The sequence below is a fragment of the Protopterus annectens genome, chromosome 5.part0 (genome assembly GCF_019279795.1).
Source record: "Protopterus annectens isolate FY-2018-M chromosome 5.part0, PAN1.0, whole genome shotgun sequence".
Classification (NCBI taxonomy): domain Eukaryota; kingdom Metazoa; phylum Chordata; order Ceratodontiformes; family Protopteridae; genus Protopterus; species Protopterus annectens.
The window spans coordinates 152,162,889-152,182,604 of record NC_056735.1 but is presented as its reverse complement, the minus strand read 5'-3'; the positions used below and the strand labels follow the sequence as shown (position 1 = coordinate 152,182,604).

General features: G+C 44.4%; 1 protein-coding gene across 2 annotated transcripts in view; it reads left to right on the top strand.

The window, feature by feature from the left end:
* Positions 1-19,716, top strand: part of MITD1 (microtubule interacting and trafficking domain containing 1) — a 257,806-nt gene that overhangs the window by 73,199 nt on the left and 164,891 nt on the right. For both annotated transcript variants that reach the window (XM_044072174.1, XM_044072173.1), the window contains exon 3: positions 14,234-14,370. In XM_044072174.1, the coding sequence (XP_043928109.1) occupies positions 14,234-14,370 (137 nt within the window). The remainder of the gene's footprint in view (positions 1-14,233; positions 14,371-19,716) is intronic.

The window sequence follows — 19,716 nt, the reverse complement described above, 5'->3', positions numbered from 1 at the left end:
TGCTGCAGATGTCTTGTGAGGTACATTCCAAAAGGTGTGTTGTACTCTATAATGGGTCTAATGAGTGTCGAGTAGAGAGGAACGATGACCTCTTTTTTTCCTGGATGAGAACCCTTTTATGATGAGGTGTGCCATGTAGAAGGACTTCCTGACTACTGTGGTGATGTGACTATCAAAGGAGAGACTACTGTCCACCTGGGTCCCAAGGTCTCTTATCACTCATTCGATGTTAAGTAGATTGCTGCCTATGTGATAGTTCATGGGTACAGAGTTTTTACCAAGGGGATGACACTACATTTTTTGGCATTGAGCTTGAGGCCATGGCTCTGACACCAGGCATCTGTCTCGGCGAGGCCCTTCTGTAGGATGTCCACATTATTTGGGGATTTGACTACGGCTCCTAGTTTGCAAACATCTGCAGACTTCATTAGCCAGAGGCCTTCTGTGTTAGCCTGTACTTCAGAGAAGTAGATACCAAACAGGAGAGGTCCCAGGATGGAACCCTGTGGTACTCTACTTGTCACTGTTTTGAAGTCAGATTTGGAGTCTGCAACTTCTACAGTGTGGGTTCTGTCAGTGAGCCAGTTGGCAACCCATCTTGTGACGTAGGGATTTATACCTAGTTTAGTGAGTTTAGCTATAATTCCAGAATGAGGGATGGTGTTGAAAGCCTTGGCAAGGTCAAGATAGGCTGTGTGAACCACCTTACCCTCATCTACGGCTTTGGTGACTGCCTCAAAGAAGTCGATCAGGTTCAGGAGGCATGATCTGCATTTCACAAACCCGAACTGGGTGGAATCCAGAGTTTGGAGGTTACCAATATCTTTGTTTGAGTTCCATGGTGATACGTTCCATGGCCTTGCAGACCAGGCTCATCAGGATAATAGGTCGATAGTTCCCGGGATCAGTGGTGGCTCCCCCTTTGTGGAGTGGGATAACGGTTGCTGTGTGTCATTCAGTGGGCACAAAGCCTGATGTGAGGCTATTATTGAACATGGTGCTTAAGTGGGGAGCCAGTTCGTTCTGAAGTTCGTGTAAAACGCAGCCTGGGATGTTGTCCGGTCCCATGGATGCTGTGTTTTGCTTTAGAGAGTGCAGCTTTTACCTATGTAGTTGTGATTACAGGGACTCTGCATTCTTCCTGTATAGATATGGGCCCTTTAGGGGGTGGGGGGACCACCAGATTGTCTTCTTTTTCTTGGAGGATAGTGTCTTGGTTCTGTTTGGGATAGCACGATCCATGCACTCGTTTAAGTGCTTATAGAGTGCGTTTGTGTAGGATTCAGCAGTTGTAACTGTATTGTCCTTCTGCATGGGTGTCATGATGTTCACCACTTCTGTCTTAAGAAGCATGAAGTTGGCTTTGGAGAAATTTTTTACCGTGGTTTCCTTAATGATAGGTGGGGGTGGGATGTGGATATCAAGGGTGATTAGCTTATGGTCGTATCGGACCAACGTGGAGTTGACTTCAGGTGTGTAACACTAGTCACTCATGTTGGTAATGACTCGGTCTAGGATATTGTTGCCCCTGGTGGGGGTGTGGATAAGTTGATCCAGGGCATTGGAGTTTATGAATTCCAGAAAGCGTTGAGCTAAGGAGTTGGTACACGAGTAGTTTTCCCAGTTAATGGTGGGGTAGTTGAAATCACCCATTATTAGGGTGTTTGGTTGAATCCTAATATTTTCCAGTACATCAAGAAAAGAGGAGTGAGAATCCTGGGGCATGGTGGGGGATCTGTAGCAAGCTACAATTTGGATTGCAGTTTTACCCAGAGTTAGGTGCACTTGGAAAACCTCGGATGCATTATGCTGATCATCTAGCCTGGAGGCGTGGATATCCTTAATGAATATGGACACACCTCCGCCTTTGGTGTTTCGGTCCAGGTTACATGGCCGAAAAGTGTGGTATGAGTTATAGCCTGGTAGTGCAGGGGTGCTCTCTGGAGCCTTGAAACAGATCTCGGTCACTGCACAGATATCGATGTTCACCATTTTAAGGAATGCCTCAAGTGAGTGCATTTTGAGGTTTAGACTTCTAGCATTGAGTAGCATTACCCTCAGATGTTCTTCGTGTTTCACTGTTGCAGTCATAACTGTAGGGTGCTCCTGCTGGCAGGCAGCCCGAGGTCGGCCAGAATTCCAAAGTCTGGGTCCAGTGTCGGCTGTACCAGCAAGTACCCTGATGTCAGAACGTAGAGGTATAAAGCTGACAGCCGACGCCATCTTCTCCAGTCTTTCTTGCCGTGCGGTGGAAAGCAGCTCGCAAGTTGTTGGTTGGCGGATTCCGGACAACGTGCTTTGATTGTTTTCGGTCCAAAGTCGTCTTCTTCTCTTCTCAAGCTAAGTACCCCATTGGGGAAACTTTTTTTCTTGCTCCTCCGATGTCAGAAAAAGTTAATAATTGTATATCGTGTGGAAAACAAATACCTCATAAAGATTTCCACTCTTACTGTCTTCCTTGCTTGGGCCCTGACCACGATGTTTCTTGCTGTCGGTTTTGCGCCAGGTTTAATTCTCGTACTATTAAACGTAGGTACGATTGGGCCTTGAATTATTTCGGTAGACGGTTCAATTATAGGATGTCGTCAGATACTTTACCGGCAACCGGAATTCACAAGAAACGCAAGGACAAGGATAGGCCTCCGAGGTCCAAACAGGATACTGTGCAGCCGGAGCCAGATTCGGGTTCGGCGGTCGTCAGTGAGGCGCTTTTGCAGCCCCCGTCGTCAGCCACTTCGGAACCGATGGCCGACACGGACTCCCATGGGGAGCCAACTAGGCCCAGTATTTTAGCTGCTGCAGGACCTTCGGACGTTGCTCCTTCAGATGGGTCCGGAACCGCTGTGCAGGTACCGGCTTCTGAAGGGGTTTTCAGGCCTTCTCATATTACTATTTCTACAAAGACAAAGGCAAAGTCAAAGACCCCTGTTAAGCCTAGGGTTTCTTCTCAAGCTTCTTCTGATTCAGCTCCCAAGACCCAGAAGCAATTATTAAGAATGGCTGAAGATTTGCTTACTATGATTAGGGGCTCTCACCCTCCTCCTGACAAAAGGCCTAGGCAGGATTTTCCTTTGGATTCCTCTGATCAGGCTTCTGTGTCTTCAGTCTCTTCCTCTGCTTCTCCCCCTGAAGATTTTTCTTTTGGGGAAACTTTACATGAGATGAGAGAGCATTTTCATTGGGAAGGTCAGGATTATTCCGCTTCCAAAAAGAGACTTAGGGAATAGGCCTTTGGCTATTCCTCCTGTTCTTGATATTGTGGATGATGCTCTCTCTGAGGCTAACCTGAATCCTGATTCTTTCCCTTCTGCTCCTTCTAAGCCGGATAGATTTTACAGGGTTCCTGATTCCCATCAATTTTTGTACAAGAACCCCTCTGCAGATCCTGAAACTATTTCTCAGGGTTCCAAGGCTGCTAAGGCCGCTTCATCTAAAAATCCTATTCCCTCGGAAAAGGATTCTCGTGCCTTGGACAGATGGGGCAAAAAGGTGTATACTTCTGCTACTCTTTCTATTAGAGCTTTAAATTGCCAGTTTCATATGAAGTATCAGCAATTTCTTTTGTCTGTTTTAAAGCAAAAACTTTCTACCTTTCCTGCATGTGCAGAGGACAAGGAATTACAGGATGTATTGCATGCAACTGAACAAGTTAGCAAACATAGTTTACGTTGTGGTTTTGATGCTTTGGAGGCTTCTTGCAGGGCCGCAGCCTCTGGTACTGTTATCAGGAGACATGCTTGGCTTCGAGAGCAGAATTTACCTGAGCAAGTTAAGGCTAAATTGTTAGATGCCCCTGTTAAGCATGATGTTTTGTTTGGGTCTAAGGCTGAGGAAGTTATAAAAAAGATGGAAGATAAAGCGAAATCTATGCAGACTGTTAAAGACTTCTTACAAGTTCAGCCTCCTAGATTTTCCAGAAATTGGCCCTCTAAAAATTGGTCCTTTCCCACATCTGACAGGCCTCAAAGGGGAAGATATAGATGCTCCAGAGGTCGGTCTCAGGCTCAGGCCTCTTACAGGTCCAGACAATGGTCTGCTTCATCCCCTAGAAGGGGAGAAGACAGATCTCAATCTCAAAGGAAGCAGACCCAATGACTCCCTCTGTTGGGCTACAGGTCCTCCTTGCCTGGAAGCCCCTCTCGGAGGAAAACTTTCTCTTTTCTACCAAAATTGGACTCGCATTACCCAGGACAAATGGGTTTTAGACGTGATTTTAAGAGGTTACAAGTTCCACTTTCATACTCTACCAAGGTCTTTCGGTTGGCCAGATCTGCCAAAACATCAATGGTCAGAGGCCTTAAATCAAGTGGACTCTTTATTGGCCATGAGAGCTATAGAACCTGTTCCACTTTCAGAAATGGGAAAAGGTTTTTACTCAAGACTATTCCTGGTTCCAAGAAAACAAAACTCATGGAGACCTATTCTGGACCTTTCAGTTTTGAACACCTATCTGGAAATTCCAAAATTCAAGATGCTTACTCTACAACAACTGCTTCCAATGCTCACCCAGGATGCTTGGATGGTGAGATTGGACTTAAAGAAAGCCTACTTACACATCCCCATCAGTTAGGAACGCAGAAAATACCTCAGATTCAAGGCAGGTTCGAGGCATTTTCAGTTCTCTGTACTGCCCTTTGGCTTATCTACTGCGCCCAGAGTCTTTACCGAGTGCCTGGCTCCAGTAGTAGCTTATTGCAGACTCCAAGGGATTCAAATTTACCCCTATCTGGACGACTTCCTTATTCAGGTGGACAGCAAAGACCTTCTACTTCAACACCTGCAGTTTGTTCAACGTCTTCTCCTACTTCTGGGATTTTATGTGAACACAAAAAAGTCACATCTGATCCCCTCTCAGCAAATGATTTTTTTAGGAGCTCTTCTAAACACAAGCTTGCAAAGGGCCTTCCTCACTCCAGAAAAACAACTACAACTGGCCTCAATTTTCAAGACCTTGGCTACTTTAACTCAGCTCTCTGCAAGGAAATTCCTGCAGGCTTTGGGCTACATGGTTTCCTGCATCCTGTTGATTCCAAATGCAAGGCTTCATATGAGAAAACTTCAATGGTACCTAAAGAGTGTATGGTCACAGCATTACCACAGTCTGGACACAACGATTCCACTGATTCCCTGCCTCCAAAAAGAATTCCCTTGGTGGTCCAGGGCTTGTGCTTTAAACGAAGGGAATCCCTTTCGTCTGCCTCAACCTTCTCAGTTCATAACCACGGACGCTTCGGATTATGCTTGGGGAGCTCATTTTCTAGACATTTGCCAGCAGGGCTCTTGGACAAAGAAGCACCTTCCCTGGCACATCAACTTGAAGGAAATGTTGGCAGTCCAAAATGCTCTTCTAGCCTTCCAGAATCTTTTGCAACCAGGGCCTCTTCTGATTCGTACAGACAACACCACAGTCATGTGGTACATAAACAAGCAAGGGGGGCTCTCACTCTTAACCCCTTTGCAGACTAGCCATGAGTTTATGGGACACAGCTCTAAATCTGAATCTGCATCTTCAAGCTCAATTAATTCCAGGAAAACAGAACCTCTTAGTAGACAGCTTAAGCAGAAACCTGTTGGATCCTCACGAATGGATGCTGGACCCCAACTTGTTCAGCAGGATCACTGCAGTTTGGGGTTGTCCTCAAATAGATCTGTTTGCATCCCATCTCAGTCATCAGTTGCCTCTCTTTTGCACCAGGTCCTTCCACAAAACAGCGTGGAAAGTGGATGCCCCGTCATTCAGCTGGAAGAGTCTTTCGGGTTATGCCTTCCCTCCTCTTCCTCTTCTGCCTCTGGTGTTACTGAAAATAAAACAGGACAAACCAAAGATTATCATTTCGATAGCTCCAAATTGGCCAAGACAGTTTTGGTATCCAACTTTGAAACACCTATTCTTGGAACCTCCATGGATTCTACCTCTGATCTCTTCTCTTCTGTCCCAGCATCAGGGTCAGATGCTACACTCTCAAATCAAGACTCTATGCCTGGCAGCTTGGCTCTACAAGGGCCTTTGATTCCTTCTTCGCTTCCAAAACAAGTTTTGGATGTTCTTTAGAAGCTAGGCGGCCTAGCACTAGAAAATCTTATGCTTCTAAATGGAAAAGATTTTGTATTTGGATGCAGGATCGAGGTTCAGATCCTCTTTTGCCTGATATTTCTTCCATTTTACTTTACCTCTCAGACCTTTTGCTTAAAGGCCTCTCCTTTTCCTCCATCAAAATCCATGCTTCTGCTATCTCGGCTCACTTCAACACTGATCCTCCCATCTTTTCTCACCAGCTGGTGAGACAATTTTGAGAGGAGCTAAGAATTTAAGACCTCCCAGAACTCCTCCTGTTCCTGCTTGGGATCTAAATTATGTCTTGGAGAAACTTACTTTGCCTCCTTTTGAGCCTGCTGCGGCTTCGGATATTAAGTTCTTATCCTGGAAAACAGCTATTTTATTAGCATTGACTTCTGCTAGAAGGGTTTCAGAGTTACAAGCTCTCATGGCTGTGGAACCATATCTTATCTTCCACCAAGACAGAGTTTCCTTGAGGACCAATCCTACATTTATGCCTAAGGTGATTTCCAAAGTGGCTCTAAATCAGACTATTCGCCTTCCTACCTTTTTTCCAAATCCTCAAAATAAAGGGGAAAGGATCTTACATTCATTGGACGTTCACAGACAACTACGATTTTGCCTGGACAAAAGTAAAGATTTCAGGAAATCTGATCAATTGCTTATCTCTTATGCCTCCAGTTCTCTAGGTAAGACTATTTCTAAACAAACTATTTCCAAATGGATTGCTCATGGAATAAGGTTTTGTTACTCTCACTATGGGAAACTGATTCCAGGTACTGTTAGAAGTCATTCTACTAGAGCAGCTGCCACTTCAGCAGCTTTTCTCAGAGGAGTTCCTACCAAGGACATTTTGGAAGCTGCCACTTGGAGTTCAGTGCATACTTTTTCTAAGCACTATAATCTCCCTTTGTATTCTAAGTCTAGAGCAGGCTTTGCCTCTGCTGTTTTGCAGGGCCTTCTAGCTGCCCCTTCTTCTGCATAACCTCCTCCCTCATTCACAGCTTTGGGATTCCACCCTACAGTTATGACTGCAACAGTGAAACACGAAGAACATAGTACAGTTGTGTACACCTACCATAAATGTAGATGTTCGAGTGTCTTCACTGTTGCAGTCGGTGTTTCCTTCCCACCAATCCCCTCTATTTTTCACTTGGTCTCTCTTCCTCTTCCTTTGTGGTGTATTTGTGTTTCTATTTGGACACCTTTTGGTTTCTTTGTTGGGGACTTCTGACATCTGGGGCAAGAAAGGCTGGAGAAGATGGCGTCGGCTGTCAGCTTTATACCTCTACGTTCTGACATCAGGGTACTTGCTGGTACAGCCGACGCCGGACCCAGACTTTGGAATTCTGGCCGACCTCGGGCTGCCTGCCGGCAGGAGCACCCTACAGTTATGTCTGCAACAGTGAAGACACTTGAACATCTACATTTATGGTAGGTGTACACAACTGTACTTTTTTGCTTGCCTGTTCCTGTTACGGTGGTGAATTTCTTATTTGAACCTTGCCTAAAAAGGCACCATAGGGGCAACAAGAGCCTTAGCCAGTATCCGGAATCTCAGGGGCAACAGGTGCAGGCCATCTGTGGCAAAGCATCGTGGTCTGTCGACCATGTTGTCCCAAGCAGACAGATACTGGATCCCCTTAGAATGTCACCAGAAGCTTAGCCAATTGTTGAAGTCAATCATTTTGTCCTTGTACTGCGGTATCATTCTGGGCAATGGCAGAATGCTACTCAGGGCTAGGGTCATACCTGCCTGGGCTACAAGATCGGAGAGCTCTTCCATGTCACTTTTCATGTAGTCCAGGGAGGTACATCTCAGGTCAATCACACCAACATGGACAATGACAGAGTCATATTTGTACTTGTTGTGGAGTGACCTGAGCGTGTGGGTTATGTGGCGGATCCTGGCACCTGACAGGCAGCTGATGGTAACCTTGTCCTTGTTTAGCCTGATGAGTGGGACATCAGTGTGCCTTGACTATAGAGTCACCTATGACTAGTGTGTTGGGTACGTTGTTTTGCCTTATTGGCTGTGGTTGAGTGGCACACTGAGTCTGTGGGCTATGTGTCATTTGGGTTGTGTTGGGGGATGGAGTTTGCTTGCGTTTCTGCTTTGGAGGTCTCTGTTGCTTAGACAGATTATTACTGAGAGCCTCCGCGAATGATTTTGTTACTATGTGTGGATTTTGATGGTGTAGATTTAGTGAGACTATGTGATGAGTGTGGTGTGGTGCAAATGTTTCCCTTCTCCTCAGGACTGTCAAGTTCAGTCTTGGTTGGAGAGAGGTTTACTTCCAGTTTGGCTAGATAAGCGCATCTCTCACAGGTTCTAGTGTTGGGTGGTAGGAAAAGAAGATTTTCTGTGTACATGAGGCAATTTCTACATTGCCTCAAGATGCCCATATTCATCAGATAGACAGGAGAGAACACTGGGAACTGACCATTGGACATGCCTGAATAAAAAGCAGTTTTCCTCTAGATAAGTGAAGAAAGTGAGTACAAGAGCTGTTTTTCTCTAAGCAAGTGAGAAAAGTAAGCACAAAAACTGTTTTCCTCTAGGTAATGAGGAAGGTTGAGTGCTATAGTAATTAGTAGCTTATTTAGTGCTTACAAGTTCTGAACAAGTGCTGAGCACGAATAAGCAAATTTAAGTGCTAAAACTAAGAATCTGTATCTGCACTAGACAAGTTATAAGACAGAAACGAGTGCAAATGCAGGCTTTCAAATCGGAAAGAATAAAAAATATGTAGCTGAAACAAGCATTTTAAATCACAGAAACTCTAGAAAATTGGCATTTTAGGCAGAATTAGCTAAAGGCAGCAAGAAAATGCAGAAAAATGATACTTAATCACTCCTAAGTCTGTCTTTTGTCTCTCTGCTGCTGTAGAACTCTGCAGGGCACCAGGCAGGAGCTTGCTGAGCTGTATACTCTAACACATATATATATATATATATATATATATATATATATATATATATATATATGTAGGTAGAATATATATTATATATATGTGTGTGTGTATATGTATATATATATATATATATATATATATATATATATATATATATATATATATGTATGTGTAGATGTGTGTATATATATATATATATATATATATATATATATATATATATATATATATATGTATATATGTATGTATATATATATATATATATATATATATATATATATATATATATATATATATATACACACACACACCCCGTGAAAGGAAAATACAGCAGTCAATTGTTCTTTGATGCAAAACTCCAAGTTTAATTCATACAAGCAACTTCCAAGCTTTAAAATCAAAACACATAAAGGCACATAAATGCCCTTCACCAACTCAGCATTAACTTTGCCGTAAAATTCAGGGATTATGTGGGTATTAAACTCACTGTTACTGATTCTTACAATGTTAAACTTAACAGAATGTCTAAATTAATGTTAAAATATAGAACTCTGGATGTTGAAAATTCCTATTTAAAGGATTGTATTGTTGGGGGAACTGTCCCCAACGGACTGCATGTTTGAAAGTATCGAAACAATGTCCAAGTGGGGAGTAGTTTTCATAAAGAATTATTAGATATTTTTAATGGATGTGGACTCAAAAGCAGTTGTTAAAGAAAAGGATAGAATAAAGGAAGGAATTCCGAAAGAGATAGAGGAACTGAATGATTGTATAAAAAATGACCTGATTTTTTACTATACCCACTAAGAAGGAAAAATATTACAAAGTTAGGCTGGAAATTGCTGATGAATGTGAAGAATTGATACAGAGGAAATTAGAGTGTAACACTAATGAATAGAGAAATAATATTAGTTATCCAAAGCTCAAAGTTTTAGGCAGATTGAAAGTGTACATGCTGTTATCCAGCCAGAAAGTAATATTAGCACAAGGAGTGATGATATGGAAAATGCATGTGTGAATGAGAATGTGGGGGTCTTGATGACTTTTCTGACTACCCAGAATTGTGTAGATCTGAAAGAATAAGAAATAAAAATTATCAGCAACAACATTTTTACTGGAGGGGGAGGAGAAGGGAGCGGGGGAGATATTGAACAGAGAGCGTATACCCCATTCCCATTTTTCCTGTCAAGTATGTGTTGATGAAGGAAATGAGAAAAAATATACATGTGAAGGGTTTAGTATAATTAATTTTAGTAGTGTTAAACTTGTTAAGGAACATTTTAGTCTCTTATCTAAAGGCTTAAAATTTATACCTGAAAAGAAAGGTGACCTTACAAAAACTATAATGGATTTAATAATATTTACTAGGAAAGTCAACCTTGGTTTGATGTTTCCATCAAAAAGTAATGACGTTGATAGTAAATTGAGGTGTAAAAGCACTTACAACCCACCCCTACATCCTCAACTAAAGAACTTTGAAAAAATGGTTGAGAAGGAAGTACGGAGAGAATTCTCCCAATGTTAGATATAAGTCTAATTTAACTAATAAGGAGAAGGAGGTCTTAGCTGAGGTGCAAGAGAATCTTGAACTCCGAGTGATGAAACCTGACAAAGGGGGTGGGATTGTGCATTTGTGAAGGCAAGATGAATGACATTTTAAGGGATACCAATAAATACTCCACTGTATCTGTAAATGAAGTTAATATTTCCTATAGAAAAATTGATGCAGTTTTGGAAGACATGCTAATGGAAGACTTGATTGATCCCAAAACTTTTGCATTTTTAAAAGTTGACAAGCCTAGAATACCATCTGTATTTGGTATGCCAAAATCTCACAAGGATGAGAAGGGACCCTCCCTTAAGACCAATAGTCTCAGCTGAGGGATCAAAAACACTTCCGTTGGCAAACTATGTGGACAGCAAATTGAACAAAATATGGTTGAAAAGAAACGCAATATTGAAAGATTCCTGGGATCTTCTGAGGGAATTTAAGCATGAATTATTTAGGGAAGATTTAACCTTTGTCACAGTGGATGTGATTGACTTATTCTCCAGCATACCACACACTGAAGCTATGAGTATGCTTGAAGAGATAATATTTGAAGACACTGAATTAAATCAAAGGAGAAATTTGTATATACTGGATTGATGTAATTAGTATTGAAGTACGATTTCATCTTTTTTAAAGGGGAATTGTTCCAGCAGATCCAGGGCATTGCGATAGGAGCAGCATGCGCTCCCACCTATGCCAACCTTGTTCTAGCCAAATGGGAAGAGAAATTTGTTTTGGGATCCCGATATGCGGTGTGCTGGACGTTTTATAGGAGATTTTTAGATGATTTAGTAATTTTATGAATTGAGACTATGCACAAGTTGGAAGAATTCATGTATTACATAAACAACACTACTGATTTTTAAGATTTACCCACAAATGCTCCAGAGAGAAACTTGAATACCTTGAGGTAGAAGTATATAAGAGCCAGGGCAGATTTGAGTCAAGGGTCTATAAAAAGCCTACATTCTGCAATTCTTTTCTACACTATAATAGTGCCCACCCGCCTCATTATAAAAGGAATATAGTGAAAGGCCAGTACGCACGCTGAAGCAGAATGACCTCCTCAGAAATGGATTTTCAGCATGAAAGTGAATTATTAGAACAGTTTTTTCTGAATAGGGGGTATCCCATTGAGTGGATAAGAGGGGTAAAGGCAGAAAATGAAACTTTAAGCCCATGCTAGGAGAGAATACTAATGAAGCTGATACATGCACGGCTACCTCTGAGCAAAACTTTGGAAAAGCATTAGTACTGGAATTTAACGACTTCTGCGGTTTAGCTAGAAAGGTTGTAAAAACTGAATGAGAAACATTTGTTAATTTTACTGACCTGGAAGGAGTGTATAGGGAACCCCTCAAAATTGTATATAAAAATTTGCTTAATGTACATTGTTTTAGAAAATGACTAGAAAAGGAAGGAAGAGAATAGGAGAAGAAGAGGGACTTATAAATGTGGTCGCTGTTCTCAATGTGGAAATATAAACACTGACCAGGTATTTATCAAACGTAGGGACAGATTGAGGGCAAAACTACTTTAACTGTGAATCATCTGGAATAGTGTACCTGGCTACTTGTGTGGAATGTAGATCTTTCTGTATAGGAAAAACTGAGTTAAGGAGAAGGATCTACGAGCATGAATATAATATACAAAACAAAAAGGAAACAAATGCTCTATACAAACACACCAAGGTATGTCATAGAGCAAATGTTTTGTGGTGGAGCAAATAAAAAAGGAAGCAAGGAGCAGATTGTGGGAAGAAAAAATTATATACAAGGAATTGTGGTGGCAAATCACTTTAGATGCCGGGACGGCCCCTGGTTTAAATGATAATGTTTCCATTGCCCCACTACTTAAAATCAGTTCAGCTAAGTTATGAATAGCAAAAGGAAGTTTTCTATTTATGTGCATTCCCACTAAAGGTCACTAGAGGGAGCCTCTGACAAAGAAATACTAAAAAGTTCACATAACATTTTAAATGCAAGCTTTTAAATGTTATGTCTTTTAAAATTGTATTGTGTGATGTTGAATATTTAATTGCATTTCATTTTTTTAGTGATATGCAGCTTTATTAATATTTGGAATGAAAATGCTCAAGTCTTTTAAGTGTGTGTTTAACATTTTATTTTACAAATGACAAGGCATGAGTTATAAGCTTTTTTAATCACATTTATTTATTTAGTGTGGCTTATTCGATAATTTAAACTTTAATTGATATAAATATGTGTAGTTTAATATGAGTCTGCATCTGATGAACTCTGTTTTAACTAGATGAAAACGCTGAGTTGGTGAAGGGCGTTTATGTGCCTTTATGTGCTTTGATTTTAAACCTTGGAAGCTGCTTGTGTGAATTAAACTTGGATTTTTGCATCAAAGAACAATTGACTGCTTTATTTTTCTGTCAAGGGTACTTGTTTGGAGTTTATAGTTATTTTTTGTACCTTTGTTGGCTTTTACTTAGAAAATATATATATATATATATATATATTCTATGTATATATATATATATATATATATATATATATATATATATGTGTACAACACACACACACACACAAACATATATATATATATATATATATATATATATATATATATATATATATGTGTGTGTGTTTAGAACATATGTATATATAAAAGATGTAATTCATGTAATAAGTTCTTTTTGGAAATTGAGTAGCCACAACATTTAATAATCAGTCAACTGAAAAAGTTTATTTTTCACTTCTGTTCAGCATAAAATAAACCAAAGTTGTTCTGTGCTCTGAGGTCTGCAGAGTATTTGTTTTTGTATAATTGAAGTAAGAAAGCACTTTGGAAATTGAGTAGCCACAACAGGACATCGTACAGATGTGTAAAATCTTACCACGAAGGTAGATGTCATTTTCTTCACTGTAGCAGTATTCACTTCCACCCTCCTCCCCCTGGTTCTTCTTCCTTTGGGTTGTGCTTGTTACCCTACACTTTACTTGAGGAGTGTATGGGTGATGTACAGCATACCCTTAGCAACCTAAAGCCTTTGATATACTGGCCAGATGTCGGGCCGCCCTTGGCAGGAGATCCGTATTGTAAGGAATACTGCAACAATGAAGAGAAGAACATCTGTTGTTATGGTAAGATTTTACACAACTTTCCAATTATATGGACATTTTGGATATTGAGGTTTAATGAGTACATGGCATGGCTTAGGAAATCTGGTAAAATGGAAGGAGGATTGGGTACTGACATATAATAGAAGTTACAATAGCAACAGAATAGAAAATAACCTTGTGTGGGGAAAATAGATGCAAATGGATATGTGCATGGTGGGGTGGTAGATGATGGATTTTCTCATTCAAGAATTTAGGGAGGTTTAAACAAATACCAAGGGAATGTCATTCAATGTTTAAATCTTTTGCCTTTCAGCTGCAGTTATCTGTATGAATGGTACCTCAAGGAAGGGAAATGGGAAGGAGAGGGTAATGATTTGTACTTATTAAAATGGATGTCTGTAGTCTGACTCGTGCATAGTGTATATAGTTTGACTGGACAGTCAGTTGCTTTGTACTGTTCAGAAAAGTGTTTGTTAGTTGTTTTGTTCTCTAATTGTTTGTCTTTGGTATGTATGTTTTATCTCTTTCTTTAAAATTCAGTAAAAATGGTTCATTAAAAAAAATAAATTCTTCAGATGCAGTCATGCATTTTAACACTTATTACCTTATTTTGTAGAAGGTAAATACCACAAGCAGATACGGATTGAAGATAATGCAACAGGTTACAGCTATGAGAAGCTTTTCAAGCCATACCTAAATGAAATGGTATACGAGGTCTGGGTCCAAGATCCCTACGTTAGACTGGTGCACCAGGTGAGAGGTATTCCTGCTTGACAAGTAGCATTAATGCATATGATCTGAAGTAGTTAACTTCATTTGTGCAGCAACCTATGGGAATCGGATCCGACCTCGGATCCGAGCCGGCAGTTTTCAACAGCTTTAGATCCAAGCTCCTCCCAAGCTCCAAGCTCCTCCCCCTACAAATAATCCCCTGCCAACCCTGACTGATCTAAAATCTAGTTTGCCGGTTTACTTCAGCAGCTTGATCCCAAGTTCCAGGCGTTTCAATCGCTTTTGTGAGAAAAATTTTACTTTTCTGACCCTTTTCTTAAACTTTTGGTGTGAGAGTGTGTTCAGGTCCCTTTTCTAATGTTAAACTCTCTTAGTTTATTTTATATTTTTCATATTTAACCTCCCCCTTCCTTCGTGGTTCCGTCAGGGTTGTGTGTGTGTGTTTGGGGCCTAGTGTGTGTGGTTTTACCTTTTTAGTTAATATGTCAGAGGCCCCAAAGCCGATTTTTTCTAAGTGCACTAAGTGTGGCCATAAGCTGTCCCCAGCGGATGGCTATACTCTGTGTGTGTTGTGCCTTGGGGTTGAGCACCTGTCCTCTGGTTGTACCATTTGTGCGGCATTCAACCCCAGGGCACTCATGGACTGGAGGTCTAAGCTGATTCTGGCGGGTCTTCTGCCCCCGGACTCTGCTTCTACCTCCGGTCCTGTCGTGGCTCCCGCTGCGGCGGCTGCCACTCCTACTTCCCCCTCTCCCCGGCCAGGACTCATCCTCCCGCCTTAGGTCCGGAGGAGAGGGAGGCTAGGAAAGAGAAAAGGAGGGTGAAACACCACAAGCGGCGGGCCGAGGCCTCCGCTTCGGCCCCCCCGGCTAAGCGGTCTTCCCCCTCCAGGACTTCTGGGTCTCCTCCTTCTCGGATCCGGTCCCCGTGCTTTTCACCGGGTCCTGAGGAGGAGGAGACCCGATCTCCTTCAAGGTCATCGAGGCGACACTCCCTCCCCGCCTTGGTGGCCTCGTCGAGATCAACCCGAAGTCTCACTGATGCAGATTTGGACCGGATGATAAGATTCCTCCAGGCCCAACTGCAGATGGGAGTGCTCCTGCCTCCCCCCCCCCTCCGGGGGGGGGCTCGACCCCCTTCTTTGCCCCGATAGCTCCTTCTCCATCCCATTTCCCGGGTTCGGAATCTTCGGAGCCGGGAAGCCTTGGAGCCGGGGTCAAAGTACCCGAGACTATCGGCGCTGACACTTCTGTTGGGTCCATTTTCTTCGGATCCGAGCTCTCGGGGACGAGGGCTGAGCTTCGGATCCGGGGGTACCGGTATGCCTTCGGCTCCATCCTGGTCGGAGCATACTGGTCCGTCGGATCCGATCGCTTCGGTGCCGGCCCCGATCCGTCCGTCAGATCCAAGCGAGGGTCTGCTTTCGGATGCCAGAGAGAGCAGCTCTCCCATGGCATTCAACGTGGTGGAGAGGGCCCTTTCGAGAGATTCCAGGCCCCCGGCCCTTGCCACGGCTCCACCATGCACTCCTTCTCTGTTGGGTCCGACTTCCATCACCCGGCTCCAGGGACAGCCTGCTTTGACGTCCCAGGTAGTTCCATTGGAACAAGACGTAGCTGGTGAGACCTCCTCGGACAGCCCCCCTGAGGCGGTACCTCACAAGTGAAGGTGAAAAAGGAGGCACCTGGACTCCCCCGAGTCCTTGACTGAGGACACGGATTTGGAGGAAGGGGAAGGCTCCCCAAGATCACTCCCCAAAGATGTCTCATTTGGTGACATCATGGAAATGCTTAGAATAAGGGGGGGGGGGGTGGTCTGCCCCAAAGCCTACCTCGGGCGAATCCGTGTTCCTGGAGGCGTTGAAGCAGGCCCGTCTACCTCTTGGGTGTCCCCACCGGCCAACCCCCTGGTAGACTTGATTACTACCAGGGCGTGGAAGGAGCCGGACACTGTGGAGCCAGTCCCCAAGCACCCGGACAAGATTCTTAGCCCACCCTCTGACAAGTCCCACTGGAGTAGGGGTCCCCCTGTAGATGCCATGTTGGTGGCGGCGGCCACCAAGAGGGAACTAGCTCAGAAGAGTCCCTCGGTTCATCCCCCAAGCAAGGAGTCTCGGTCAATGGACCGCCTATAGAAGCAGGTGTTTAGTTCGGCTACCTTCTCTGTGAGGTCGCTGAACTACATGGCACATGTGCTTTGACTGCAGCGGGACCTTATCAAAGAGTATGCTGCATCGTCCCCCGAGTCCATGTCGGCGGAGGACAAGCAATTGCACTCCACCCGGATGGCCACGCTACGATCCATATCTAACACCTGTATGCGGCTACTGTCCCATGCCATGGAAGGAGCCGCTAGAGCCAGCGGAGTGGGCCTTGTCATGAGACGTCAGGCCTGGCTCCGGCACTGTGATTTTGTGGAACCCTTTAAGGCGTCTTTCGCTCATGCCCCTTTCGATGGTTCTGCCCTTTTCGACAAAACCGTGTGAGATACCTTGGTCCAGAGCGAAAAGGACGGGAAGACGTCTGCCGTCAGAGTCCACTTCTCTGCTCCCCAGAGGTCCTTCTCTAAGAACCAAAAGGGACCGAAGAAGATGTGGTTCCGGAAGTCGCAACAGTCCCTTCCCGCTCCGGACTCCCAGCCCTTCCGCGGCAGAGGAGGGCAGGTTGGACGCCGCCCTAGAGGCAGAGGGGGCCCGCGGAACTTTGGATCCAGAGAACCCTTCTCGGACCAACCCACGCAACACCCCTGAGGGGGTTGCCCGACTGCTCCACTCTGGAGGCAGTCGGGGGGGCGTTTCTCCAAGCACCCAGCAGCTTGGGAGTCCATCACGACAGACCGCTGGGTACTTCGCATCATATCCAGAGGATATCATATTCCCTTTTCTCATTACCCACGCAACCCCAGATACCTCCCCGATGTTCCACCCGATCAGAGGGAGGCCGCAGCAATGGAAATCCAACATTTGCTGGAAAAAAGAGCCATCCAACATGTCCCCCCAGACCAGTGCAGGTCCGGTTTTTACTCCAGGTTCTTCTTGGTGCCAAAAAAGATGAGGGACTTGAGACCAATCCTCGACCTCTCTTCCCTGAACCTGTCACTAACCAAAGGGAAGTTCCTCATGGTCACTCTTCAATCCATTCTCCCCCTTTTGCAGGAGAACGATTGGATGTGCACTATAGACCTCAAGGATGCGTACTACCACATTCTGATGGACAGGCGATCCAGGAGGTTCCTCCGCTTCCGGCTAGGAGCCAATCCTTTCCAATTCAGGGTCCTCCCCTTTGGTCTCACCACAGCCCCCAGGGTGTTCACCAAAGTGTTAAGCAGTTATAGTGGCCCACCTGAGGCTCCAGGGAATTCAGGTCTTCCCGTACCTGGACGACTGGCTCCTGACCGCCCCGACAAGGCATCTACTCTGTGCAGCCAGAAACTACTTTCTTTGTCTAGCTCCCCGGCTGGGGATCACTATCAATATAGAGAAGTCGTCTCTTATTCCGACTCAGACCATAGACTTCATAGGGGTCAGATTAGACACAAACTCCTAGCTTTCTTGACCACAGACCGGCTACGAATCCTGAGGCTACATGTGCGGGCCATTCTACAATCTCCAGCTCCTGTGGCGGAATTGGTCCTGAGGGCTCTTGGCTCAATGGCGGCGGCAATCAACCTATTGCCAATGGGACATTTTAACATGAGGGTCTTACAATGGACCCTTCAGGTCCAGTGGTCCTTTCTTCACTATCCTCTGAGCCATCCCGTTCCCCTCAGCAGGGCTTGCAAGAGGGCCCTCCTATGGTGGCTCCAATCTCCGGACCTCCAGCAAGGACGCCCCTTTTCTATGACCCCTCCACTAGCCACGGTGACCACGGATGCCTCCCGCCAAGGGTGGGGGGGCATTGTTCGGGCAGGATAGTCCAAGGCACGTGGGACCTCACGGAGACCTCACTGCATGTCAACATCCTAGAGATGAGGGCAGTGCTGTTAGCGTTGCAAGCACTTCAGGACCTTCTTCCTGTAGGAACGATTGTGATTCAGACGGACAATATGTCTGTTGTCTGGTACATCAACAAACAAGGGGGAACCAGGTCTTGCCCACTCTGTCGAGAGGCCATGAGGGTGTGGGAATGGGTGATCTCCACCAACCGCTTTCTCATAGCAACGCACATTCCGGGACGATCCAACATCCTAGCAGACAAACTAAGTCGCACCATCCTGTTACCATACGAGTGGTCTCTGAATCCCGAGATAGCGAATCGGATTTTCGCCAAATGGGGTCAACCCTGTTGCGATCTCTTTGCCTCTCCCTCGAACACAAAATGTTATGACTACTTCGCTCTCATTTCCCCCTCCGGGGAACCCCCGAGAGACGCTCTGGTGCATGCTTGGCCTCCCGGTCTTCTTTATGCTTACCCTCCTCTTCCTCTGATGCTGAAGTTTCTTCAGAAAGCCAGCCAGTTGGGGAGCAGGATTATCCTCATTGCCCCGTTTTGGGCTCGTCAAACCTGGTTCCCTTACCTTTGGTCTCATCTGGTGAATCTTCCTTGGATTCTGGATCCCCGTCTGGATCTAAAATCCCACCCCCCTAGATCTCCCAGTCCCGAACCTGGACAATCTCAAGCTCACAGCGTGGCTGCTCCAGTTCCATTCGTAGCTAGGACTCCCGATATCTCTTCCCCAGTTAAAACAATTCTAGTAGCAGTGCACAAGCCTTCTACTAGAAAGATCTATAGTAGCAAATGGAAACGTTTCTCCATTTGTGCGGAACGCCAAAATTTGGATCCTTTCACAGCTTTTTTGCCCGCTGTATTAGACTTTCTGTCAGGGCTGTTTCATCAGGGGGCTAGCTCCTCCACAGTCAAGGAGCTTCAACTAGCATCCTATCTCTCATCACGTGAGAAATGAACTGGGCCCTTTGATCACCATGGAATTGTGTAAGACCTTTTCGAAGGGCACCTTTCTGCTCAGACCTCCAGTGAAGGATGTAGTCCCTCCTTGGGATTTAACGCTGGTGCTTCAGGCCTTGACAGCTCCCCCGTTTGAACCTGCAGCTTCAGTAGATCTTAAATTCTTGTCATGGAAAACGGCCTTTCTTGTCGCTATCACCTTGGCTCGAAGGGTCTCTGAACTACAGGCCCTCTGTGTAAAACCCCCATACTTGACCTTTCACAAGGATAGAGTTTACCTCAGGACCAATCCCTCTTTTTTCTTCCCAAGGTTGCCTCTGAATCAAATATTAACCAGTCCATTAACCTGCCGGTCTTTTTTCCAAATTACCATAACAAAGGGGAATACAAATTACACTCATCGGATGTGCATAGACAACTTCACTTCTACATCCACGGGACATCTGGTCATAGGAAATCTGAT